The sequence below is a fragment of the Acomys russatus genome, chromosome 23, assembly GCF_903995435.1.
Source record: "Acomys russatus chromosome 23, mAcoRus1.1, whole genome shotgun sequence".
NCBI classification, from domain to species: Eukaryota; Metazoa; Chordata; class Mammalia; order Rodentia; family Muridae; genus Acomys; species Acomys russatus.
The window spans coordinates 43,650,109-43,677,883 of record NC_067159.1 but is presented as its reverse complement, the minus strand read 5'-3'; the positions used below and the strand labels follow the sequence as shown (position 1 = coordinate 43,677,883).

The 27,775-nt window shown below is 43.3% G+C and overlaps 1 protein-coding gene across 3 annotated transcripts in view; it reads right to left on the bottom strand.

The window, feature by feature from the left end:
- Window positions 1–12,261: 12,261 nt before the first annotated feature.
- Window positions 12,262–27,775, bottom strand: part of Kyat3 (kynurenine aminotransferase 3) — a 44,953-nt gene continuing 29,439 nt past the window's right edge. For 2 of the 3 annotated variants that reach the window (XM_051165974.1, XM_051165975.1), the window contains exons 8-13: window positions 24,278–24,354; window positions 21,770–21,859; window positions 20,313–20,499; window positions 18,777–18,850; window positions 18,084–18,170; window positions 12,263–12,535 (exon numbers count right to left, since the gene is read on the bottom strand). In XM_051165974.1, coding sequence (XP_051021931.1) covers window positions 12,473–12,535; window positions 18,084–18,170; window positions 18,777–18,850; window positions 20,313–20,499; window positions 21,770–21,859; window positions 24,278–24,354 — 578 coding nt within the window. In that variant the 3' untranslated portion in view covers window positions 12,263–12,472. Of the gene's footprint in view, window positions 12,536–18,083; window positions 18,171–18,776; window positions 18,851–20,312; window positions 20,500–21,769; window positions 21,860–24,277; window positions 24,355–27,775 lie in introns of all 3 variants that reach the window. The other variant, XM_051165973.1, reaches the window with a different exon arrangement.

Genomic DNA, 27,775 nt, shown 5'->3' with positions numbered 1-27,775 from the left:
TGTGTGTGTGTGTATGCATTTCTTGTAATTTTTTTAGTTTGTTTCTTTTTTCCTTTTACGTGTTAGTTTGTTCATTTGTTTTATCCTTGTTTGCTTGTCTTTTTAAATTTGTCTATTTATTTTATTTTATTTCTCTCTCTCTTTGAGACGAGTTCTACTACACAGCTCTCGCTGTTCTGGAACTCATTGTGTAGACTGAGCTGGCCTTGAACTCACAGAGATCCAACTGTTTCTGTCTCCCAGATGCTCAGATTAAAGGCATGCACCACCACCGTCGTAGATCAGGCTGGCCTTGAACTCACAGAGATCTGCCTGCCTCTGCCTCCCATGAGCTGAGATTAAAGGCACACGCCCCCACCTCCCAGCTGCTCTTGGTTTTCTTGAGAGAGAAGGCTTGTTGTTGGAAAGGTGAAAAGGTCTGGGAGATGAGTGGAGGGAAACTGTGATCAGAATATGTTGTATGAAAATAACTTTTTTTTTTTTTAGTGTGAGAAACAGGAACATAGAAACTGAAATCTGAGTGTGGAATGGGGGCGCATGTTTATCCCACCTCAATACGCCACTGCATTCGCTCCAATTTGCTTCTGTTGGATGTTTTTCCCCTTAAAATTTGGGAGAGATAAAAAAAAAAAAATGCCCTAACACATTTTTACGTGTGATAAATGCAACAGGGAAAGGGGTTGAGGGCAGTCTGCCACACCCATTAGTGTTTTCACAGATGGCATCTTAGGTGATAACTGAAAGGGAAGATGGCAACTGAGCACGTCGCTGAGGACTGGAGTGCAGACACCACAGTGCATCCGCAGGAAATGGTCACAATGTTTCATTAAGGAAATAGACCCGCCAGAGGGAGACCACTTGTCTGTCCCACCCTCAGTGTCCTTTAATTCTTCACAAACTTGCAAGGGTTTCTTTGTCAGTAGCCCAGGCTGGCCTCAAACTCACAGAGATCTACCTGCCTGTGCTTCCTGAGTGCTCACGTTTAGATATTATTTCTGATCTTGGGTTTTAGACTACACACATAAATTTGACTTTTGCCACCTAGGAATCAGTGACTTAAACTAGCTTTGACTACAAATTCTGCTAAGAACTCATATTTTATGTAAATTAATATGCAAGACAGTCATATTATTTTAAAAATAATGTTTTCGTGTTTTATTTTAAATTTTATTTATTTATTTATTTATTTATTTTTGGTTCTTCAAGACAGGGTTTCTCTGTGTAGCCTTGGCTTCCAGGGTTCGATTTGTAGACCAGGCTTGCCTCAGACTCACAGAGATCAATATAGTCATAAACCACACCCTATTCTGCCATACTGTTCTGAAGGTTTGTGACATGTATCTCTCGTATGCCATTGCTTTCAAAAACACTGATACAGAAATGCTGTTCTGCAATGGGGAATTATAGCGTTGGCTAAGACAGCAGGAATCAGCAAGCACTTGTTAGGAAATTCTTAGGCATCCTTTTTTTGAAGGAGGAAAAACAGATGCCCAGAATAAGGGGTTTTTGCATCTCTCTCTGTCTCATTACTTTTCCTTCTGTCAGGCTTCAAAATGACTGTACCTCGGGAAATGCAGATTAGATTGTAGAAATGTCCATTATCTTTTTGGCTCCTTACTATGGTCTGTGAAGCTTTATTTTAATGTAGGGAGGAGGAGAAATGAAACCGGATGAATCAGGTTAGTAATAGCAGCGACTAACCTAATAGAACTTACACTGTGCTGGGAACTACGCAAAGCTGTAGATACACTGTGACGTTAAATCTTCCCAACAACTCTAGATGGAGAATTTGAAGTATAAAATTGTTAAGCGGCCAGCCTGAAGTCCCACGGCTTGTTAATGGCAGAGCTGGCATTTGAATCCCCACAAACTGGCTTCAGAATCCACAGTATAGCATGCCTCCTACTACAGACTGCGGATCAAACTTTAGCAGTGGATGGACTTAACAAAAGCACACCACAGCAATCTTGTGTTCTCAATTTTACGAGGCAGCTGTAATCCAAAATACTCCTACCAGTTGTCCACACAAGGGCCTTTGGGGTTGTCAGGCTAAGTGCTCTCTTATCTGAAACGTTCTTGGCTCATATTTCACGGCTAAGTGTTCATGCACATGTGGTATTGAGTTTACTAGCTCTGTTTGCTCATTGATTGGTTTGAAACTTTACTTGTAATTCCCTCTCTGTTTGAGAATAAGCCCAGATTTCACTGGAAAATGCCTACAACTTCTCCAAATGCTAAGTGATCACACACAGATTTTAAATGTTTGTGTTTACAAGCAAGAACTTTAACCTGCAGCGTTTCCTCCTACAGAACCAGAGGAGAAGATGCCAGAAACGATAGCATTTTTCACTTCAGTGTTCATAGAGCAGTGGTTTTCTTTGGACTCTTTAAATGACTGTGATTAAAACAAGAACCCAAATGGGTTCACATTACTGATTTTCAAAACGACATCTTCCATTAAGGGTGTCATAGAGAGTGAATGTGTGTCAAGGACAGGAGTGGCCCTGGGTGACTCCAGCACGGCGCCTTCGCCTGCCCAAGTACTAATGCAGACATTGTGTGCACAAGACTGCCAGTTCCTCTCCCTTCAGACTGCAACAGGGCTGAGAAGACCCCTACTGAAATGAGGCAGTTCCACAGATCCTACTGAGATGAGACCCCCCCCACACACACACCTACTGAGATTAGACACACACACACACACACACACCTACTGAGATTAGAACACACACACACACACACACACACACACACACACACACACAGATTTGATAGGTTCCCTCACCCACACACAGAAACCTCCTACTGAGATTTGACAGTCTCCCACAGAGACCTCCTACTGACACTAGCTAATTAGCCACCTAATTGGGCTGACTTTCTGGGAGGACTTGGTGCAGCTCTACCAGAGCACTTTGTAGCCACCAGGTCCCACCTTTTCTGTGTGTATATGCCCCGCCTCTTCCCTCACCCCCCACCCCCGAGTTAGGTAAATTCCTAAGCCTTGCAGGTCATAGCATTGTGTAACTTCAAAAATGTTGCTGCCCTACTTAGTGTTCTTTTCTGTATCTTTTGTTTGTTTTGTTTTGTTTCAAGACACTGTCTTTCCACACAGCCTTGGCTATTCTGGTCTTCACTATGTAGACCAGACTGGCCTGGAGCTCACAGAGATCTGTCTGCCTCTGCCTCCCAAGTTCTGGATTTAAAAAGCATGCACCAACGCTCCCAGCCTTGTTTCTGTATCTCGAAGTTTATATTTTTCTCAAATAATAACTCTCCAATTTTGTAATAATAAAATCATGAAGAATTTGAATAGTGAGACTGTAATTTCCCCCAAATCTTTTTAAGTACATTTACTTAGTCTAGATAACATTTGCTCTCACAAACTTTCTTACTAATCAAGTAATCAGCTGGTGAGCAGCTGAAGGAGAGAGTGTGGAGCCACCTTCTTTTGGTCACAGAAAGTGACCTCCTGCAAGCTGACCTCCTCTTAGACTTGACATTCTTCTGTCCCTGTCTCCTGTGTCCTTGGACTGCGACATTCTTCTGTCCCTGTCTCCTGTGTCCTCGGACTGCAGGTATGAGCAGCCATTATTGGCCTTTTTGTTAAAGGATACATAAAAAACAGCTGGGCGTGGTGGTGCACGCCTTTAATCTCAGCACTCCAGAGGCAGAGGCAGGTGGATTGTTGTGAGTTCCAGGCCAGCCTGGTCTACAAAGTGAGTCCAGGGCAGCCAAGACTACACGAGAGACCCTGTCTCGAAAAACCAAAACCAAAACCAAACCAAACCAAACCAAAACACCCCCCAAAAACAAAAAACATAAAAAGGGGGGCAACAACAAAAACCATGGTTTTATTATTTTTAAGTATGTGTGCCAGTGTATGGTGAGTGCAGCTACCCATGAAGGCCAGGAGAGGTTGCTGGCTGGATCGCTGAACCTGGAATGAAAGGTGTCAGCGGCCTGAAGTGAGTGCTGGGCGCCCTGCAGGAGCAGCTAATTCCTCTTCACCACTGACCCCTCTCTCCAGCTGCAGCCTGAATCTTAATATTAGAGTCGATTGTTTCCATGAAAACCGCACACTAAAAGCCTTCTGAACAACTACCTAGCTTCAAATACTCTCATATTATTAGAAACATAAAACTCCAAAGGTGTTGAAGTGTGTCCATGGGCTGAGACGCCACTTCTTTCATTCCTGCTCACAGTATTCTAAAGTGACCTGGAGAGATGCCGAAAAGATTTCTCTGTTAAAGCACCTCAAGCCTGGAGTCCCTCTTCTGAAACCTGGAGCGCGGAAAAGGAAATAGGAGACGCTGTGTTCTTGGAGCTGCCCCAGGCAATGCTATCCAGACTTGATACACAAGGTAAATGCTCAGAGCAGGAAGCCTGTAACTTTAGCCACGGTGTTCTAAGTCAGGAAGCAGCTTTATGATTGGATTAGGAAGTGGTTTGAGTCCTGGTGCAGTTGAGGGAGTAAAGCCAATTCGTGCTCCCAAGGACATTTTCTAAGCAACGCTTTCCCAAGGCTGATTCTGTCTCTTCACCTATTCCAAAGTAAATACAGTAATCCTGGGAGCGTGCTGGAGCGTCTTTTGTACCTCTGTGACTAATTCCTCTGCAGATAGTGAACACCTGATAGGTATAGATTTATATGATACTTATAAATTGAAAGGTTGGGTTTTGTTTGTTTGTTTGGTTTTGGCTTTGGTTTTTTGAGACAAGGTTTCTCTGTGTAGCCTTGCTGTCATGGACTCCCTTTGTAGACCAGGCTGGCCTCGAACTCACAGCGATCCACCTGCCTCTGCCTCCCAAGTTCTGGGATTACAGGCGTGCGCCGCCGCCGCTACCACCACCCAGCTGAAAGGTTGTATTTTTAACTGCAGCTACTTGTAGGGCTTAGGAGATGACGACTCAGTCGGTGAAGAGTTTGCTGTACCAGCATGACGACCTGAGTTCAGGTCCCCAAGGCGCACATGAAAAAGCCAGCCCTGTGCCTCTCACCTTCTAGCCGGGAAAAGAGACAAGCAGATCCCTGGAGCTGGATGAGTGGCTAGTCTAGCCATGTAGACCCCTCCGCCTGTGCGAACTACACTTGCAATGTTTGAAAAATTTCCTATACTGTGTTTTACAATAATGAAGAAAAAGGAGCGCAGTTTTACTGGCAGGATTCTCCATTCCAGCTAGCTAGCCATACTTTTTTTTTCCCCCCTTAGTGCTTTCCCCTAAATACAATTTTCTATTATACATGCTCACCTTTGAATGTATCTGTTCTACTTCAGTTTTGCACAGCGCAATTTAATTTTGAAGCTCTCTGATAAATACCCAATCTGAACATGCCTATTCCTCCTTCGGGTTATGTTAAACTCCAGCTGCAATCTTTCAAATTTTCAAGACACTTCGCCAGGGTCAGGTGATACAAGCTACACCTCAGCAGCTTAATAAGAATTTAGCTTGGGTTTGCTTTCAAACAGCTACAGCAAACGGTGACAGATCATACCTTCAAGCACTTTTTACTGGGACCTGAAAAAACAAATGGATTTAGAGTTAGACGCGCAAATGTACAATCTCAACACTTCAGGAAGCTGCTGTAGGAGAATCACAAATTCAGGTCTGAGGCCAGCCTAGGCTGTAGGGCCACGCCCTATCTTAACTTCTTTGAGCTAGCCTTCTTAATACGGAAACAGAAATTAGGAATGCCCAATCTGAATATCTGAGTACTGACATGTTCCAAAATCTAAATGATTTTAAGTCCTATTAGTATGTCATCAGCAGGAAGTGGCATTCATGAGACTGTTACATCACGAATATAATTATTTAAAGCATTATATAAAATCATCTTCTGGCTATACATATCCGGTATATATTAAACTAATGAATGTCTTTAAGACACTTGGCGTGGCGGTGCTCACCTTTAATTCCAGCACTCGGGAGGCAGAGGCAGGCAGATAGCCAGCCTGGTCTACAAAGGGAGTCTAGGACAGCCAAGGCTGCACAGAGAATCAGTCTCCGAAAGAAAAAAAAAAAAAAAAAAAAAAAGAATGTCTTTAAAATCGGATCCCATCCTAAAGATACCTCATTATGCATATGCAAATATTCCAAATTAAAACAAACAGGTATGATTTGAAACATTTGGATGCGGGACAATCAGGTATGCTTCTCTGTTTAATTGATTATCAGGTAAGTCCAAGGAGAGGCTACATAACTTCTTAAGATCAACTCAGCACTGTCGCCAGCTGCTCTCATTCCCTGAAAATGCAAAACCCTAAGCAAAGCACAAGGAAGACTGGATGAATAAATGACTCAGGCCTAATTTTCCTCATTTAAATTCATGTGAAATGTACCTATATTGAGCTGCAACGCACCATATCATGCTGTATGTTATCCAGTCATGTTTTATTCACACAAAAATATCTCATTCATTTATTCAGGTTTTTTTTTTTTTTTTTTCCTTTTCTTTTTTTTTTTTTTTTTTTTTGCCAAGCAACAGAGGTGTGCTAAATTCTTTTACTAGATGCTGTAGTCTATGTACCACCATCCATAATGGACAAAATGGTTCCCTCCAGTTCTTTGTTCTCACAGCCAATGCCATCAGGGACATCTTTGATGACACTTAGGGCAAACATGGATGTCAGCATCTACCAGTGTAGCCAGCACCTCAAGGGCCGTATTCATATTACATTTTGTTCACTGTGATAAAAATGACCCCTAGAGATGGATTGGTTTACTTTGATGATAGTATTCTAGAAGGTGTATTTTTCCAGGTCTGGGCAACAGAAGTTGCGACATCCTGTCAGCATCCTTTTAAATCAGAAACCAAACACTGACTAGGAATCTCCGCTAACCGGCAAAAGTATGATGGCCATGCCACTCCTGGCTTTCTCGCATGGCTTTGCTGTTTAGCACTCTATTTATTCCTTCCACTGGCCAGCATGCCTCACTAAAACGCCTTTCTGCGCTTGGCCCCTCAGTTCTTCTCTTCCCTCCCTACTCTGCTTTTCTCCTTAGCACTTACCAACCACGGCGTGTTTACCCTGCTTGTTTGTTGCCTTGCTTCCACACCCAAGGGTGGGGTGTGATGCCAGTGTTTTACTGAGAGAACATCTCAAGGAAGAAATTAAGAAAATGGGAGCTTTCAGATTTTCACTTTTTTATACCTTTGTTGTTTAACAGAATGTGTGATGGATCATAAAAGCAGTGAATTAGCCCAGGAATATATGCAGGAAGAAAGCTGTGTATTCAAACTTATAGCTCTGAGGTTTCAGACAAAGTGGCATATTTATTGAGTTAATGGACAGCTAATGAGAGTTTACAAATAATGCTTCCAACATCATTTTTGTGACATTTCTTCTTACAAATGCTGAATGTGTGTGTAAGAAAAGTAACATCTGTATAATGTGGTGAAGTTAATATTGATTAGAAAACCCAGTTATCACTACAATTTATTTTTGATAGATCCCAAGATGGCTGTGTTAGCAGGAGAGCTACTTATTTAATTGGCAAGATGGAGTAATTAACTGTATTCTCAGAGCAGCAATACAACGAAGTGTCTCAGAAATGTTGTTGAGGTTTCTGTTCTGTTTTATTTACTGTCAGGCTTATTCCACCTGGGAAACCCTTTGTTTTATCTGGGAATAATTTTTCATTTAAAAAGTTTGCTAACTGTGCGTTTATGTACTTGCTTTTATTGTTAGGATGGGGAAAATTCTTGAGTTTAACAAGATAATTTGCCCCTCTCTCCTCCACTCTCACAAGCCCAACCATCTCTTCCCTGCGTCAGACAGGACCTACTGAGGGAGAGGCTGATGGCTCCTTGTCTCTGATCAATGGATCTTCTGGAGAGCTGACCTGGAACTCTGTCACTTATATCCGATAGTAACACATTTATCCACAGAAAACAGAAAGTGTTACAATTACTCAAACAAAGTTTTGTCTGTCTTGGGCATTACAAAGTCTTATGGTGCACGCTGTGGCTTTGTTTGCCTCCAGGGCCTCGACCTCTGCCCATCTTTTTCCATTCTGTACTTACTACACAAACTTATACCTTTATGCTGCTTGTTCCAACAATGCAAGATGGCGGCCGCATCTCCACGCTTTACCACTGCATTCCAGGTGGAAGAAGCTAGAGGTATAGAGGACAGAAAAACCACTGCCGCCCCCACCCCCACCTCACCCCACAACCCCAGCTATTACCCTCCAAGACACTTAGGACTAGTTGCCCAAAAGGCTGAGAAATTAGCTACTCTCGATTTTGAGCTTAAATAACAAAAATAGTCAAAGGAAGAGGTGGATGTAATAGCCACACTGCAATATTTTTTTTAATAGCCAATACTGTCAGTGTATTTCTTCAGAGAACAAGAAGTCTTCATAGTTCCTAATTATTGTGGAGTTTGTGTGTGTGCCTAATTAGTGATAGAATGACATCTAAGGATGATGTATCAAATGGGGGATCTGTGTACAGCATAACAGCTCTGTGGCTGACCTGTCCATATCAGTCACGGTTGTCCAGAGAAACAGAACAATTGTGTGCGTAGACATATATGAAAGTGATTATTTAAAGTTTTGATTCAGGTGATCAGGAGGACTGGGAGTGCAGAATCTTGCTGATGTGTGTGCTGCCTTCTGGTCTACCCACAGCTTCAACCCATCCTGTGACATGTGGCCCATATTATAAAGGCCGACTGCTTGATTCAAAACCCACTCTATCCAAGGGTGAAGGCTTTGCTCAATGGCAAAGCAAGCACTTGGGCCAGGGATTGGATCCCTATCATTAAAACAAACAATAGGGGCAACAAAAACAACAAACCCCACAAAAATCTAAAATAAAACAAAATCCATCCACCTCAATGGTAATCTCATTGAATATCATAGTCAGAGAACTGTCCAAAAGAGTGTTTGATTACATATCAGGTACCAAGGCCTGGCTAGCCAGGCTAAAATATTTAAAATTAGCCATGACAGCCCCAGAATTTAAGATGCTTAGCTGTGGGCTGGAGAGATGGTATTATGGCTACTCTTGTCAACTTACATCTGGAATGAACGAAACCCAAGCGGCATGGTACAGCTGTGAAGGATTTTTCCTGATTGAACTATTTGAAGTGGAAAGGCCCACCCTAAATCTAGACCTTTTGAGGTGAGATCCATGTTAAATCTGGGCCACACCTTCTAGTGGCCACACTTTCTACTGGCAGTTTATCTAAAGCTGTTGCTCCTTGCCTTCTTCCTCTTGCTGGCCGGTCCATTCCTTTGCTGACATTAGAGCCTTCTTCTTTGGGATTCTGGTGTATACTAAAAAGACCAGTTGAGAAGTCCAGCCTTGCTGACTAAAAAACTATTGGATTCTTGGACTTTCCATTGGGAGACATCCATTGTTGGACTAGCTGAACCACAGATTGTGAACCTTTTAATAAATGTGTGTTTGTGTGTGTATGTTATTCAGGGTTCTCTAAAAGAACATAACTGATAGAATATGTATGTATGTATGTATGTATGTATGTATGTATGTATGTATGTATGTATGTATGGTCTCTATTAGATCCCTTTATATAGGATGCCACCAGAAGATGTGGCCTACCTAACGTAGATTGCCCTACCTCAGAAGATCCAGGTTTAGGGTGGGTCTTTCCACTTCAAATAATTCCATCAGGAAAAGTCCTTCACTGGTGTACCAATTTGCTTGGGTTTTAGTTAATTCCAGATGTAGTCAAGTTGACTACTATATATGAAGGGGATTTATTCACATGGCTTATTTACAGGCTGTGGTTGAGCTAATCCAGCAGCCAACTGGAAGGCTAAGAATGTAGTAGTTTCTTAGTTTAGGAGGTTGGATGTCTCAGCTTGTCTTCAGTATGTGCTGGAATCTAGAATTTGGCTCTAATGACAGTAAAGAAATGAAGTCACCAGCCAAAGTACAAGCAGGTCAAGAGCAAGAAGAATCTTTTTCCATGCCCTTTATATAGGATGCTACCAAGAGGTGTGGCCTGGATTAAAGGTGGGTCTTCACATTTCGGATAATTTAACTAAGTCCCTCTTGGCCTAAAGAGATGGCTCAGCAGTTAAGGGCACTCAGTGCTCTTCCAGAGGACCCAGGTTCAAATCCTAGCAGCATATGGCAGCTCACAACTGTTTGTAGCTCCAAGATCTGACAATCTCACATAGACATACATGCAGGCAAAACACCAATGCACATAGAATAAAGGTAAATATATTAAAAAAGAAAAGTCCCATATAGTATACCCAGCCACTTGGGCTTTAGTTAATTCCAGATGTGGTCAAGCATTCTTTCAGTTCTGTTCCTCCAGAGAACCCTGACTATTTCAGATAGCTTAGTGCTTAAAAGCACAGGCTGCTCTTCCAGAGGACCCAGGTTTAATTCCCAGCACCCTTTCAGTGGCTCTAGCTCCAGGAGATCTGAGGCCTGCTTCTAGCCTCAGCAGTCACAAAGCACATGCATATGATGGACAGATAACACACACAAGTCAAACACCTATACACCTAAAACAAAGAAACAAAAGTACGCTCAACTGCGAGGACATGGTGTGTGCTGAAAGTTAGAATGAACGGGGCTCAGCTGAGGAATGGCAAAAGTGCATCCCAGGACTGGACATTCCAATAGGAAAGAATGATGAGAAAGATGAGCCTGGAGGAACCTGGCAGAAAGCAGGGTACATCTCAGGCAGGGTACCAACCTTTATTTGAAGAGCCTCCAAGTTCTCAGCAAGGTCAACAGGCAAGTTTTCCCAAGAGGATTGTACGCCGTGTAACAGCTGTCTCCTGGGGTTTTAAGCCTCACTATTTTCTGTCTGGGATGCAAACAAGGGTCTTGCATGTACTAGCTGAGCTGCACTCTACATTGCCAGCTGTGAGCTTTCCTTTTGAGAGCTGGACCCACCAATTTTCAACCATCAGCCACCCTTACTCCATCACTACCCCCAACCTGTGTGGCCTGGACAGTTTCAGAGATGACCTTTAAGGACAACGGATACTGACTCAGGAATATTTATTACAAGTAGTTTCTATCTGTCCTTTTGTTTTTCCCACAGGCAGGTGACTCGGCTGGGATGCTGGTAGTATTCTGTGGCGTGGGAAGAGAAGGGAGTGGATTCTTTTTTCTTCTCCTTATCATAGAGAATGCAATGGTTGCTGTGGTAACAGGTAAAGGAAAGTCATTGGGGTCACAGTGATGTCTGTCAAAGGGTAAGGATGTGAGTGCATACCTGCCTGTGCTCAGCTGCCCAGGTGCAGGCATAGAACTTTAACCCCAGGGTGGAGTTAAAACAACATGGCAATAAGTCAAAGTGTCCTGGCCAGGGGTGACAGAACAATGGAACCTACGGTAGGTGAGGAAATGAGATAAGAGACCTAAGAGGAATTACACTGAGGGTCTTGAACTAAAGCCGAGGTGATCAAACTTCAAGCTGTGTGTCACCTTGGAGGGGCTAAATCCTGAAATTATTCAGTAACTCTCAGGGGAAGGGTCAGGATGTCAGTTTAAACAAAAGATCTTACTTGATGGCGATGTAAGAGGGCTATGGACTCTTTACTGGGAGACATTGGGTTTGGAATCGAAGTAAATTTAAATAGGGACTGAGAGAGAAAGAGGAGGAGGGGGAGAGAGATAGAGACAGAGACCAACAGAGAGACAGAACAGAGAGAGCGAGCTGGAGGGTGGAGGAGTGTTCATGAAACCATGGACTAGAGGATAGATGGTTCTAGAGCGAGGCGATGAGTTTACTATCTCGAAGGTGAAACAGCCCTGAGTGACAACAGTTTCAAGGTGTGGCCAAGGTAGTGGGTGGCTCAGGTGGAGTAGAGGTGAACATCAGCAGAGGTAACAAGGTCAAACGCCGAAAAACCTAGGCTGCCTGCCTCTGTGAACCTTGAAGCCACTCCAAGTCAGTCCAGTGTCCTTGGGAGGGAGCTATGGGTACCTGCACAGCTGGCTGGTTCCTACCACTGTGGAGAAGGGAAACTGGTCAACATCTTCAGTGTGTGCAGTCTGCCAGGCTTTACACAGAATGAGCCCAGAGTCCTCACAGGCAAACTTCACGTGTGTGTGTGTGTGTGTGTTGCTTTTTTTTTTTTCCACTTATGAGAGAGAGTCTCATTTTGCCCATGATGACACCAGCTCACTGGTTACTGTGGACGACTCTGAACTCCAACTTCTACCACAGTGCTCGGGACTGCAGGCAGATGCCACACCTGGCGCCTGAAATGCGATTTCTGTTACCACTTACCAGAAAACGCAGCACAGAGAAGCTGACTCTCCCAGAATTACATCGGAAGTTGTATTATAGTCCAAATGAATTAAGTGAGAATTACTGAATATTCTTCGGAATGGGGTTAACTTTGGAAAGACAGTGGAAATGTTTATTTAAATGTTTGTCCTGTAACATTTTCCTTTTTAGTGCCCACCAGGTGGCAGCACTGAGTAGCAAGCCTTTTTTCCAAGATGATAGAATACTACCATCTGCACTCATCAAGACTTCTGTGTGTCCCAGGCCCTCATGATTTCTTCAGCAGCATCCAGTGTGCTGTCTTTCTGGAAATTAATAAAAAAAATTGTATCACTACATACCACTATAAATTCAAGAAATTGCAATATTTAAACACAGAAGATACAGCCAGATGGTAGTGGTGTACGCCTTTAGTCCCAGCACTTGGGAGGCAGAGGCAGATGGATTTCTGAGTTCAAAGCCAACCTAGTCTACAGAGTAACCTCCAAAACAAGAAACCCTGTCTCAAAACAAAAACAAAAAACCAAATAAACAAAACCAAAAACCTCATAGACGATACAAACCATATTGGCAATACCCAAAGAGCTAAGAGAATATATAGTCTTAGGGGAAGAAGCTATGTCAAGGCAAAAACACAAATGCAAAATCAAAAAGTGCAGGGTGGGGAGATGGCTCAGCAGTTAAGGGTGTGTCCTGTTTTTGTAGAGGACTTATGTTCCCAGAACCCTGGGTGGGTGGTTCAACACGGCCTAAAACTCCAGCTCTGGGGGATTCAATGACCTCTCCTGTCCTGCATGAGTACCCATAGCGTGGGAGCCTGAGCAGCCTAGAGTAGGATGGGATAGTCAAGGGCAGCCACTGTCCATGGCACAGGTGCTGATGCCAGCAGGGGTGGTGCTGGCCTGACCTGGGCTCAGAGTCCAAGTTACCACCCAAGGGTTCTGCTTCTCAACCATCTGAAGATTGAAAATATGTGAGAAGAAATTATATTTGTATGCTGCATGCCCATAATTCTTTTTCTTGTTATGATTCACAATACAATACAATACAATACAATACAATACAATACAAATAATATCTATTTGCAGGATATTGCATTGTAAATAACCTAAAGATGATTTAAAGTCTACAGAAGGATGTGCATATATTATAGACAAATAACATGCCATTTATACAGGGCACTTGAATATCTTGGAATTTGATAAATACAGATTTGTGGGGGTTTGCAACCAATCTGCCTTTGATACAGAGCCACGACTATGATTAACATATATAAATGTCCACGCATACAGATACATTTGTATATTCTCTACCTCTGCCTCCTGGGAGGGCCTAGGAAGAACAGCACACAATGACAACATTTAGATCTCGGCTTAAAGGTAAAACTCTGCTTTAGGGATGGAGAGATGGCCCAGCAACTAAGAGCACTTGCTGCTCTCAGTGGGGACCTGGGTTGGGTCCCCAGCACATAAATCACGGCTCACAACCACTTGTAACTCTACTTCCAGGAGATCTGATACCTTCTTTTAACCTCTGTGCCCACCAGGCACACACATATGCTATGTATGCGCCAACATACATGCAGTAAAAGTACCTAGACATATAAAAGAAAATAAACCCCTACGACATCACCCCCTCCCTTCCACCTTACACAGAGCTTTACTCTAAAAGGAGCCAGGCTTAGTGGAAATGGCCCACATTGGAGTAGATAACTTTAAAAACGATCCTTTGTAGAAAGTCAAGAAAAGAATCCCAAAATGATGGTGACATAGGAAAAGAAACAGACGCCGCCAGTTTAAAGGGGCTCATAGTGGTCTGATTCTGTACAAATTTAAATAGAAAATAGGTGACAACGATAAATTATAACTCATCAGATAAAACAGAAGTCTAAGAGTTCTCACTGCTACCGATGGATAAGTAAAATGACTCCACTGCTTGATGGGAGATGGATCAAGTGCTTGAGTTTAACAGTGGCAGGGAAAGGAAAGTGGTGCATCACCAACACTTTTGTGGTTTCCTGCCACAGTGAACAAGCTGCGTTGAACCACCGAGGAGCATCGAGCAGCTTTCCTTATAGTAAATGGTTGGTGAGGTTGTTTTGTTTTGTTTTGTTTTGTTTTGTTTTTTCTGTATAGCCCTGGCTGTCCTAGAATGCACTCTATAGACCATGTAGGTCTTGAACTCAGCCTGACTCTGCCTGGGATTAAAGGTCTGCTTGGCTGGTGAGTTTTACAGTGTGTCAAGGCAGTGAATGTCATTTAACATGACCACCGAGTACAACATGCAGTTCTGGCCTGAATGTCTCTGCTTGCTTGTGCTGAGGACTTGACGGGGACAATTGGTGAGACCTAGATAGGAGCTGAGGAGTAAATCAATGGTGATTGGTCAATGTTAACTTCACGTTGCTGAGGGAGGCGTACTGTGGTTTTGGAGACTGTCTTCATTGGTGGGGAATACACAAGGTCATATTTTTTTTTTTTTTTTTTTTTTTGAGAAGGGGTCTATATAGTCCTGGCTATCCTGGAGCTCTATCTATAGACCAAACTGGCCTCAAAATCAGAGATCTGTCTGCTTCTGCTTCCTGAGTGCTAGAATGAAAGGCATGTGCCACCACTACCTGGCTTAAATATTTCATCTTTTGTGTGTACACATATGGGCATGCTGTGTGTGCATGCATGTGTGTCTGTGTGCGAGGTGTGTGTGTGGAGGTCAGAGGACAGCCTTGGGTATTGGTTTTTACCCTCCACTGTGAGATGGGGTCTCAGCGTTGGGCTCGGATGCCAAAACTGTGTTCTCTGCTTCCGCTTGTGTTGTGGGATTGCAGGTGTGTGGGACTGGACCAGCTTTACATGGGTTTTGGAATACCAGCTCAGGTTCTCGCACTTTCTCCAGGTACCATTGAGCCACCCTCCCAAACTCTTCAAGGCTGTTTTTAAGTCAGCCTTTCTCCTACGTTCTTCCTTAGCCCTCTATCTCCCTGCCCAGAGGCAGCCATGGGAATTTATTCTAGATCCTTCACGAACCATTCCAAGAATTTCGCTATTGGACACATTCCTGAAAACAAAGCTCTACAATTATTTGGAGTTCTATTTGCTCAATTTTTATTTAGTTTTCCTTCTACTTCCTTAATTTTCTCTCTAATGTTGTAAAAAAAAAAAAATCTGTGTTCTTTTCCACACTCTTTCACTTACTTTCCTCCAGCCTGGTATTCTTAAGGAAGTACCTGGTATCCTTTAGAGTTTCCAATGTGACTATACTTTCCAATACCCTTTTCCCCCTTAAATTTCTTACCTGCTCTCCAATAGATCCCATTTCATCTTTCTGCATCACCACACTCCTACCTTCTTAAACTTTAAAATCTTGACCTTACCTGTCTTAAGTGTTTAGAATTTCAAATGTCAGTTTTTAAAAATAATCTGTTCCAAGGCTGTTATGCTCCTGTATCTTTCCTTCTTCCTTAGGACATCCTTTTGAGATCTCCGTGCCTTTCCACATAGGAATGGTTCCTGACTGAATGCCCACTGACAGCCCTCCCTCCATGCCGGCAGGCGTGCACACACACTGCCCCTATAGATCTCAGGGTTGAGTGTGCTGCTCCATTAGCTGAAGATGGATTTGCATTTTTTAAAATGATTTTTAAACTTTTCATTTGTTTTTATTTCATGTGCACTGGTGTCTTGCCGACACGTATGCGTGTGAGGGTGTTGGAGCCTCTGGAGGATCTGCCATGTGGGTGCTGGGAGTTGAACCTGTATCCTTGGAAAGAGCAGCTGGTGCTCTTAACTGCTAAGCCAACTCTCCAGCCCCATGCATTTGCATTATCGTTTATCAAGAAGGAAGAGGGCAGGGCTTGAAGACAGTAAAAATTCTCTCTTGTTCATGAAAAAGTTTAATACACTTTTAATGGAGGAGTCAGCCAACTGGGAATTAACTACATGGCCTCACTGAAGATCTTTCCTCCATAGCCTCAGCCCAACTTTTAGCAACGCTGACACGAATGAGGAAATCCACAGAAGAATCCCCTTCCCAGCCCACTTGCAGCGTTTATAGCACTGCAGACATGTGCCTGCATCCCCACGGCAGATCATCACAGCTCCTACTTCTTGGTACCTGCTATCTGCAGACTTCACCTGTTATTTGAGACACAGGTCTTTTCTAGGCATCTGCTGTCCTTTAGGACACTTGGCAACCCTTCGCTGTGTGCTGGCTACTTTGTGAAATCATTTTACAACTCTCCTGAGTTCTTTCCAAGAAGAGGAAAGGGTAGTGTGGTGCTTGCTGGTTTAAAACTGAAGTGGTGTTTGTTTGTTTGTTTGTTTTTTGTTTTTTCAAGACAGAGTTTCTCGGCTGTTCAGAAACTTGCTCTGTAGACTAGGCTGGCTTTGAACTCAGAGCTCTGCCTGCCTCTGCCTCCAGAGGGCTGGGATTAGAGCTGCCGAGTTAAAAATGAAGCCCTAAGATTACTTTTTCCTTCTGTTGATTATGTTTGTATTTTCAACAATGTCTTATGGTGCCTTCCTTGGTTATTTTTGATTTTGTGATGACAGATATTAAGTAGCAGACATACTTTAGATTTTGGTATTTTTCAGGGGCTGGTAATGTCTGGTAAGATATTCTTTTCTAATGTATGTAGCAGGGAGTCTCATTATCCCAGAGGTAAATGGCTGCTTTCCCAATTGCGTTGCATTGCCAAAGTTCTGCTGTTCAGTGCTATGGTTGTGATAAACGCATTTTCAACAATGTTTCTATTGTTAAGTGGAGAAATATTCAGATTTGTATCTTTTAAGCTATTATAATGCTATGCACTATTAACCTTACAATTTCTTTTATATTTTAGTCAATTGAATATTCAGATTGTTCTGTTATAAATACTTGCATTCTATTTTAGCTAAGTCTTCCACAATTTGTTGATAGTCTATCTCCAAAAGTAAAAAAGTAGTGTCTGTAATCCCAGCACTCGAGGAAGCAGAGGCCAGCCTGGTCTACAAAATGAGTCCAGGACAGCCAAGGCTGCACAGAGAGACTCTGTCTCGAAAAACAGCCAAACACTGAAACCGAGCCCCCAAAATAGACAAACAAAAAGTAAAAAATAGTATTTATGTTATGTTAGACAACCTATGGATGAGTGCTTTCAGTAGCTACAGCATGCACGTAGTATGTATGTATACACGGTATGTGTATATTATGCATGTGTGTGGGTCATGTATGTGTGTGCAAACCTGTGGAGGCCTGAAATTGACATTGGATGTCTTCCTTGATTGCCCTTCATGTTTATAAACTGAAGCAGGGTGTCTCACTGAATCCAGAGCTCCCAAGCTCTGAGCTAGTCTAGCAGTCAGCCTGTCTCCTGAGTGGAATTACAGGCCCACGTCATGCCTGTTTGGCTTTTTTGCAGGTTTCAGGGATTTGAACCCTGATCCTCATGTTTGCTTGGCAAGTATTTTATCCACTGAGCCACTCCCTAGACCAGCAACAACATCTTAAAAACAGTGAATCTTCTCGTACAGGTCTAATGTGATACACTCTCAGGACTATGTTGCTTCCCTTCAAACAAGGCTGAATCAAGGAAGGTGACTTTCAACACCTGGAAGACTGAGGCAGGAGGCTTGTCACAAGTCTGAGGACAGCCTGTGCTATAGAATAAGACCCTGTCTGAAGAAACCACAAATAAATCAATGAGCTAAAACCAACAGCAAACAGAAGGCTGGATAGTGACTTACAGTTAACTCTATGGCATCAAGGCAAAATTTTTAAATGTCTCTTAGTGTATCATTTTTACAAATAAAAAGGGTGCTTTATGAATTGGAATGAAAGATATTAAGAGTGCACATTTGTGGGAATACAGAGACTTACTTTAATGAAACAGAACCTCACCAACTTCTCAAACTGTGGTTTAGACTCTGCGTCACAGAATGCTGACACAGGGATGGCTGACAGTTTCTGAAAAACAAATAAGATGATACAACAGGAAAGCACACACATTCCAAATGCTACTTCTGAGACCACACACATTAGAAATAGATACCGTTGATGCTCATTTTATATATATATTTTGTTTTGTTTTGTTTGTTTTTTGAGACAGGGTCTCTCTGTGTTAGCCTTGGCTGTCCTGGACTCTCTTTGTAGACCAGGCTGGTATCAAACTCACAGCGATCCACCTGCCTCTGTCTCCCAAGTGCTGGGATTAAAGGCATGTGCTACCATGCTTGGCAATAATTTTTCAAAGGAAAAAATATTTTAAAAATCCCTCTAAAAGTTCTAAGTGCACTGTTTGAAAGAAAGCTAGAATTTAACAATATAGTGACTCACACCTTTAATCCTGGCATTTAGGAAGCAGAGGTAAGAAAAGAGTTTGAGGCTAGCCTGGTCTACATGGTAAGTTTCAGGCAAGCCAAGGCTACATAGTAGAGACTATAAAACTAAGCTAAACTAAAAACAACATTTTAAAATAAGAAGAAGAAGAAAAAAATCTAGAAATAAATGTCTTTCAAAGCACATCCATCACTTGTTTCATAAAACAATACGGCAAAGGTGAGTAAACAGTACCTTAGTTTTCGTCATCCACTTCACAAACTTATAGTCATAAGGCTCATTGCTCTTCATGTCAGAGAGGTCGGCACCTACAACCACAGGGAAAGGCGGGAGGAGGGAGAATTGTATGAGAAACAAAGGTCAAGGTTCAAATTGTCTCCCAAGTCACACAGGCTTATCCTAGAACTTTCTAGAGGTAATTCATATACTGTGCTGGAGTCTCACACTTGTTTGAGATTGACTGATATCCTGAGGCAGCACATACACCCACACCTACCCACCCCGTCCCCCCCCCCCCAGACGGCATTATGCATGTTCATGCAGCTGCCAGCACAGGAAGAGAAGAGGGTGGGAAGCAATGAGGAGTGCTGCTTTTCCATCAGGAGGAAGAGTCCATGGTGGCAGCTTGGCTCTCGTCAGTCTTTGTCATCTATCAGTGAGAATGTGACAGCACCAATAACATATGGCTTTTCTTGATAATGTGATAGTTGCAGAACTCTGAATAGAAGAACTATTATATCGCATATTTTCACTAATTGTTGAACTGTCGGCCATTGTTTTTCACTGTAAGGTATAATGATAAGTATGGTTTACCTTTATTTTTTTTCTTTTTATACTTTTTGAGATAGTATTTTACATTGTAGTCTAGGCTGGACTGGAACTCCCTATGTATGCCCAAGTTGGAGTTCAACTCATAGCATTATTCCTGCTGCTCTTAAGTGCTGGGATTATTGATGTGTTGTATCACCATGCTTGGCCACCATTATTTGTTTTTAAATTACTTCTGTTGATTGTGTGTATCCAAACGCGGGTGTGCTTGTGTATGTGGTACCCAAGAAGGCAAGAAGAGGTCATGTGATACCTGGAGCTGGAGTTCCAGGTTATCATGAGCTGCCTAACTTGGGTGCTGAACTCTGGTCCTCTGAGGGAGCTCTTTAGCATTGATCCATCTCTCCTCTCCAGCCCCCTGGCTACCTTTAGTCTTATACTACCATCAGATGAAATTTAAATTTTTACCTTTAGGAAAAGAGGAGAACTAAATTCTAATGTATAGGGAATGATTCACACAAAGTAAATTTTTTGTTCATGTGAGAACTTGAGCTAGACACAGGTGAAGACAGAATGAGCCAGAGAATGAGGAGCCAGATTAGAACAGATTGCTATTCAGTCAGAAGCTGAGAGAGACTGGATTAAATAAATCAGCTTGGAGAAGCTGAGTTGAACCAGCCAGCCAGATTTCAGAAAGAACTAGAAAGGGTGAGCATATTAAGCAGTAAGCTTTAGAAGCTGAAAACAACCCAGGCCTGGGTTAGATTGTACGGAGGCTAGAAGCTTCCAGGACTAGGCCTAGGTTAGCAGACGGAGGCAGTAAGCCTCTAAGACATTTACCTCAAGAGAATACAAGTTACTTTTACGTGTTGGCATTGTAAAAACACATTCTCTTTTAGAGATGAAATGCTGTTCTGGCTTTGACATCTTTTCCCCATGCCTCTCTGCTATTATTTCAAACCTAACTGTCTGTAGATGTGAAGTAGCGAAGGCTTCCCAGACCTAAGGAAGACACATCAGCGATGATGAAGTAACCCCCATCAGGAATGATGGGTTTCAGGCCAACGCTGCTAAGTAGATGGACCATCCGATCTCTTTTGGCTTCTAATTCCTTTGGCAGGGAATTAAAGTAACACTCTGGGTCACTCATGCGCTTGATATCGATCCAGAAGGCCTGGGCCAAGGCTGCCTGCATGGTACAAATAAAAATAAGAAAGGGAAGGAAGCACCACGATGGCCAGAATAGATAAAGGTCATCCAAGTAAGACTCGTGGCAAGAACACACTCAGGAAGTTATAGCCAGATTCCTGTTAACGATCTGGCTCTGGATGGTCTAAGTCTAATATAACAGACAAAAGAAGACACAAATGTCCCAACTGACAAAGAGGTGTTGAATAAAGATGCTGTACTTGGTAACAGAAAGACTTGATGCGTTTTCTGTAAAAGGAACTCTTATTGCACCTTTTCCCATAGTTCTCTCTGTGTATTATTGCCTCCTTCTCCTAACCTTTTTTTTTTTTTCCTATTGGGTAGACAGCCTTGATGAGAAAAAGCCAAGTTCAATGTATCCAATACTGTTACTGTCTTGTGCTTTAGCTGCCTCATAGAAGTAGAATACTTTTTAGTGTTTGGGCTTTTCAGAGAAGGAAGATTGATTTGTTTCTAGACATGTATACAAAATAGCAAGAGTCTAACAAAGTAAAAACGGAAGGGCCAGAAATGGTGGCACCTGCCTGCCATCCCACAGCTTGGGAGGCTTAGGCAGGGCATTGTGCTAGAGATAAAGATAAACCTAGTAGAAAGAGTCTTGTGTCTACACTGCAGGGCCTCTTCATTTTGTCATCTCCTCTGCTCACACAGGAAGCATTTTGCTAGTTTCTTATGGATCATCTAAGAGTTCTTTTGAAAAGACGGGAGGTGTTCCCTCTTTTCTTACACAAAACAGGGTATAAGTTAATATAAATACATACTGCCATGTATCTTGCTTTTTAAAAAATTTCATCATCAATTCTGGAAATCCTCCTGATTAGTTATACTGCTTGTTCTCTGCCTGCTCCTCCCCCGACCCCCGCATGGGGTCCTGCTTTATTGTCCAGCCATGCTTTAAAGTCTCTGTGTGAGTCAGACAAGCCTTGAACTCGCGATCCTCCTGACTGAGGCCTGGAAGCTAACATGATGGGCACTACCACACCCAGTGACTTTGCTTTTCTTTTAGATAGCTATTGCAATCCAAAGAATGACCATCAAAGTCATCTGCCTCTTAAAATACATTGTCCTGTGTGGTAAGAGGAGCTTTGTAGATGTGATATAAATTGTGGAGCTTGAAATTAGGGATTATCCAAACGCTATGTGTCTGCCCCAAAATTCCCAAAGTGCATTAGAAGGGCTCGTTCATGAAGAAGCTCTCCAATTGCCACGTGTGTAAAGGTTACCGCCCACCTGCAAAGGCTACCGCCTACCTGTAATGGCGTTGCACAAGTGTAACAACTGTTTTGCTGAACAGTCTGTAAATGTCTTATCAGGTGATTAGGGCCAATGCTCCAGCCAAGCTGAGAAGGGAAAACATATAAGCAGGGTTCAAATATTAATATAAGGACATATATCATATATAAGAGCGCCGTTAGTGTAAATGACAAACATTGGCTGTTCAGAAATGTCCCCAGGAGGGAAGCGAGGTAAAGCTTGTTTTGGTGAAGCTCCCAGCTCTGCCTTCCCCCCTCAGCCTGCCTTCTGACTGAGGAATAAGAGGCAGCAGTTACACTTGCTTCAAGAGAGGGCACAGAACCTCTGTGTGACAGCTCAGTGGACTCCTCCACAATTGGAGGACGGGGATTTTTTTTTTTTTTTAATTATGTATACAGATTTCGTTATAGATGATTGTGAGCCACCATGTGGTTTCTGGGAATTGAACTCATGACCTTTGGAAGAGTAGTCAGTGGTCTTAACCTCTGAGCCATCTCTCCAGCCCGAGGACGGGGATTTTTAACTCTCCTAGTGTTCCCCGTGTCTTAGCCCTACTCGTATGGGTAAGGCCAAATGAGAACTGAATTTCAGCTGGGTGGGTGGGGTGGGGTTATTTGTCGTTTTGTGAGATGGAATCTCCTGCAGCCCAGGCTAGTCTTGAACTCAAAAGATAGCTGAAGATGAGCCTCCGTTCCTGATTTCCTTCCTCTACTGCCAAGGGCTCAGGATTATAGCTTTGGCGACCACACCTGGGTGACTGCAATCACTTAGTGGTTGGCACATGGATTCTGAAGGTAGGCTACCTGCCCTAGCTTGAGTTTATTGGGGTGCAATCTCAGACAAGACAGTAAAAATTCCTGTGATAAAACACATAATCTTGTGGTGGCGCACGCCTTTAACCCTGGCACTCGGGAGGCAGAGGCAGGCGCATCGCTGTGAGTTCGAGGCCAGCCTGGTCTACAAAGTGAGTCCAGACAGCCAAGGCTACACAGAGAAAGTCTATCTCGAAAAGCCCAAACAAACAAACAAACAAACAAACAAACAAAACATAATCTTTGGTCCACAGTTAAAGCTGGAGTGTTAGCCAAGTGTTATTTTTCTCTTTTTATATGCAAATATTCTTTGTAAAGAAAAAAGTATCATTTGTTGAGTACTCAGAAGATAAAAATACTTGATTTTTTAAACTAAGTCTCAAAAAGGATGAAATGTGGGCCAGTGATATGGTTCACAGGGTAAAAACTTGCTTGCTGCCAATCCTGAAGACCCCAGCTCACTCTCTAGGACCATATTAGAAGGAGAGAACTGACTCCTACACATTGCTCTCTGTTCAATCTCTCTCCCTCCCTCTCCCCCCCCCTCTCTCTCTCACACACACACACACACACACACCACAGCACACATCCATAGTAGTTACATGTAACGTAACTAAAAATAAAAGGTTGAAACTTGATGGGAAAGTTGAGAAAATCAGTAAATAAAGAAAAGATCAGTAAGTATAAAAATCCACACATATCTCTTCTTGGTAACCTGTTGTCCTTCCTCTGAGTGCCACCAGGTCTCCCCCTCCAGGGGACATGGTCAAATGTGAGGCACCAGAGTACGTGAAAAAGTCATATCCCACTCTCCAAGAAGAGACTTGATACCCTATGAGCATATACAGGGGGAGGTAATCCCCCTCAGGAACAGTCATAGGGGAGGGGAATAAGGGGAAAATGGGAGGGAGGGAAGAATGGGAGGATACAAGGGATGGGATAACCATTGAGATGTAACAAGAATAAATTAATAAAAAAAGAAAAAAAGATCACAGCATCAGAAAAAAATCCACACATATTATGTACACATTTAAAATGAAAATATTCTATAGAAATTAAAGTATGGGCCTATATTTTAGGACTTAATTTTTCTGGAGGGTACTGGGGATTGAACCCTGGGCTGTCACACGCACAGTCTGTGCTCCACACCGAGCCCCTTCCCCAGCCCTGGGAACCTTCCCCAGCCCTGGGCCCCTTCCCCAGCCCTGGGCCCCTTCCCCATCTCTGGGCCCCTTCCCCATCCCTGAGCCCCTTCCCCATCCCTGGGCCCCTTCCCTAACCCTGAGTCCCTTCCCCAGCCCTGGGCCCCTTCCCCAGCCTGCCTGCCCCCTCTCCCCAGCCTGGCTGTCTCCTCTCTCCAACCTGGCTGTCCCTTTTCTCCAGCCTGGCTGTCCCCTCTCTGCAGCCCGACTGTCCCCTCTCTCCAGCCTGGCTGTCCTTTCTCTCCAGCCTGGCTGTCCTTTCTCTCCAGGCTGGCTGTCCCCTCTCTCCAGCCTGGCTGTCCCCTCTCTCCAGCCTGGCTGTCCCCTCTCTCCAGCCTGGCTGCCCCCTCTCTCCAGCCTGGCTGCCCCCTCTCTCCAGCCTGGCTGTCCCCTCTCTCCAGCCTGGCTGACCCCTCTCTCCAGCCTGGCTGTCCCCTCTCCCAAGCCTGGCTGTCCCCTCTCTCCAGCCTGGCTGTCCCCTCTCTCTCACCTTCCAGCCGGTCACACTGAAGGTCTTGCCAGCACTTCCTATCGTTATTGTTCTCTCCCACATTCCTGGAAAAGTGGCTTAAAAAGAAAATAAAAAGAAGTAAATAACTGGCTATATATTTCTTTTCCAATTAGTTTTTATCTAGTATAATCCAAAATCACAACGCAGATAACATGAACTCAGTGAAAGTAGTATCATTACTGTAGTTATTTCAGTGTTTTTTAGAGAATTCAAATTTAAGCTCATATTGATCTAAACATGTTATAATGCATTGCAGTGTTGGACCAATATACAGATAGTCACTATCTATCTATCTATCTATCTATCTATCCATCCATGTATGTATGTATCTATGTATCTATCTACATATCTATGTATGTATCTATCCATGTATGTATCTATCCATGTATGTATGTATGTATGTATGTATGTATCTATCTATCTAAATTTTGGGGGTGCCCACATCACTGCAGATGTGTAGATGTCAGACAGACAATTGGGGAACTTGTTCTCTCTCCACCATGTGGCCCTGGGGGATAGAACTCAGGCTTAGCCTCACCTGTCTTTATATGATTTAATATTTTACATGGCAAAGCCATTTCCCAGGTGGTAGGGTGACCAGGTGTCAGGTGTCACAGGAGCTGTGGCACTCTGTCTGGTGCTAGTCATGGCTGTAACACTAAGTACCTGGTTTTCCCAGACAGGACTGGGGATTGACCCCAGGACCTCTTACGTTCTGTATGTGCTCTACCACTGAGCTGTTGTCTAACTCAGTGGTCCTATGGCTGGTTTGGGATGTGATTACTGTGAGCTCTCCTGTTCAGGCCTACTTCTCCACACTTGCTAGAATAATAGTTCTAAATATGCAGCCTTACTGGGAACTTAAGAAGGAAATCAGACCTACTAAGGCCCCATCAGCTATCTGTCTGCTTTGCTTACAATGGTGTTGAGATAAAAAAAAAAAAAAAAATTCCTTGATGTATAATCCATTTAAAGGTTGCGGTCTGCTGTACAGGCATCACTACCTTTAATTTCGGGGCATTTTTTTTTTTCAAACCACAGGTGAGTCACCAAGCCTCTTGACTGATATCTTCCAAAGTCATTAATTCACATTTGCCCATCAGCTCTTTTTTTTAGGAACTACCAGAGAGCAGAGGAAACAAGGAAAAGGAGGATGGCTGGGCGGTGGTGGCCGCACATGCCCTTAATCCCAGTGCTCGGGAGGCAGAGGCAAGTGGATCGCTGTGAGTTCGAGGCCAGCCTTGTCTACAAAGCGAATCTAGGACAGCCAAGGCTACACAGAGAAACTGTCAAATAAATAAATAAATAAAAATTGAAAAAAAAAGAAAGAAAAGAAAAGAAAAAGAAAAAGAAAGGATGTGGCAGCTTCCTTCAAAGAGCTAAGGTCTCTGAGGCTGCAGCTGGGGCACTATGCTGAGGGCTGGAGTCCGGGTAGGCAGGGAGCATGAGGCAGGCAGATCTCTGTGAGTTCAAGGCCAGCCTGGTCTACAAAGTGAGTCCAGGACAGCCAAGGCTACACAGAGAAACCCTGTCTAGAAACCATTCTGAACTCCCTCCCCATAAAGGGGAGAGCAGACATTGTGGGCTACAATATGAAAGGTAATAAGTATTTTTAAAAATGAGTTAAGCAATTTGTCATTGAGTATTTTAATCATATGAAAGTAGATGTATTCCTCCTCCCCTTCTTTTAAGGGGTCAGCTCATTAGCTGCATAGCTTACAAGAAAAAAATTTCAAATATCAGTAATTTAGTATATTAAGGATGTCGGGGTGAGAGAGGAAAGTTCTTTGTGATGGTTCAAGTATCAGTTTTGCACTGGGAGATATCTGAACCAAGAATATCTCATACAATAACAGTAAATTTTATCATCTTCTTCCCCCACCTTTTTGTGACAGGATCTCACTGTGTAGCTCTGACTGGCCTGGAACTGGCTATGTAGACTAGGCTGGTCTTGAACTCACAGAGATCCATATGTCTCTGCCTTGAGTGCTAGGATTAAAGGTGTGAACCTCTACACCTACCTCCCTACCATTTTCTTTTCTTTTGTAGGTTTTAAATTTTATTTGTGTGTGCAGGAGGCAGGAGATATAATGCAGGGTGCCGCGCCAGCAAGCAGGGCCTCTGTAGAAATATGATGCACACCTGGGGGGCCTTAGTGCAGTACTTAGAAAGCCATCCTCACGCTGCAAACTTGATGACATGGCCGTTTTGTATCTTTCACGTCAGACCATTGTAGCTGGTTGCACACCCATGCTTCAGTGCAAACAAACTGTATTTTCTTAAATATTACCCAGTAAAAAAAATTTTTTTTTGGTATTTTAATTTTATAGGCTATTGTAAGCAAGTCTGAGTTAAAAGTATGTCATGAGGGGCCATCCAGATGAGTTGGTAGGTAATAGCACTTGCTGGGAAAGCCTGAACACCTGAGTTGGGTCCAGAGCTGTCCTGTAACGTCCACACCCACCACCACATGTGAGTGCTCCATCAATAAAAGTGTTTTTAAAAGTCTTGTGTATCTTTAGCAAATAATGCCAGTTATTTTCTACTCCAGTGCTTATCACTGATAAGAAAACAGTACATTTGGGTCACTCCTTTCATCACAGGGCAACAAGCACCCTTCCTGTTGAGCTATCTTTCTGGCCTGCAAATTTTACGTTTTAAATGTTGGTCCAAGTTTTCAACTTGGAACTAGTTCAAATGACCTGACGGGTCACCAACAAGATGAGCCATGGTGGTTTGACACAACGTGGACACATAACAACACTCAGCTGTGTGACAAACATCTTAGCCTACATATCCTTTGCTGCTGTCTCTGCTTATGTACTTGCCCTGCAAAAAAACTTACTCCTTTCCCATGGATCTACTCCCACCAAAATGTGGATGGCTGTAAAAAATATACTCCTTCTGAGTCTGAGCCTGACTGAGCTTGCACTTCCACTTACCTCCAGATGGTGTTTCCCCAGGGTCCTAGAGACACTTAGCAAGAGCTTACAACACATACTGTGTCTGGGTGAGTCACGGTGCTGCTTGGTAACCCAGGCTGGAGGCAAGAAGCATGTGTGAGGGTCTTCTCTTCACTTCAGCTGCTGAGATCGAGCTCTAGGCTTCCTACCTCAATCTAGCCCAGGTTGGCTTCGAACTTGGCACCCTCCTACTTCAGATCAGCAGAGTGGTGAGCTCACAGGTGTGTTACCATGCTAGGCTGCAGTTTCCATTTCTTGGCAGTCCCTATGCATCACCTAGGCTGTGGACACATGCTTTGCTTCTGACCTTTGCCTAAACCTGGCTCTTATTTACTTATTTATTTATAAATGCAGTCACAGAGCCAAGTCCTTTTGTTGTCGTCATTCTCCAAGTATAACCACTGCCACTCCGGCGACCCAGCTAATGAACCAAATTTTGAAAAGATACCTTAGGTTTTGTTCTGCATGATATTCTTGACCTTTGGCAGCTGCTGGCACTTAGCTGATTTTGAGA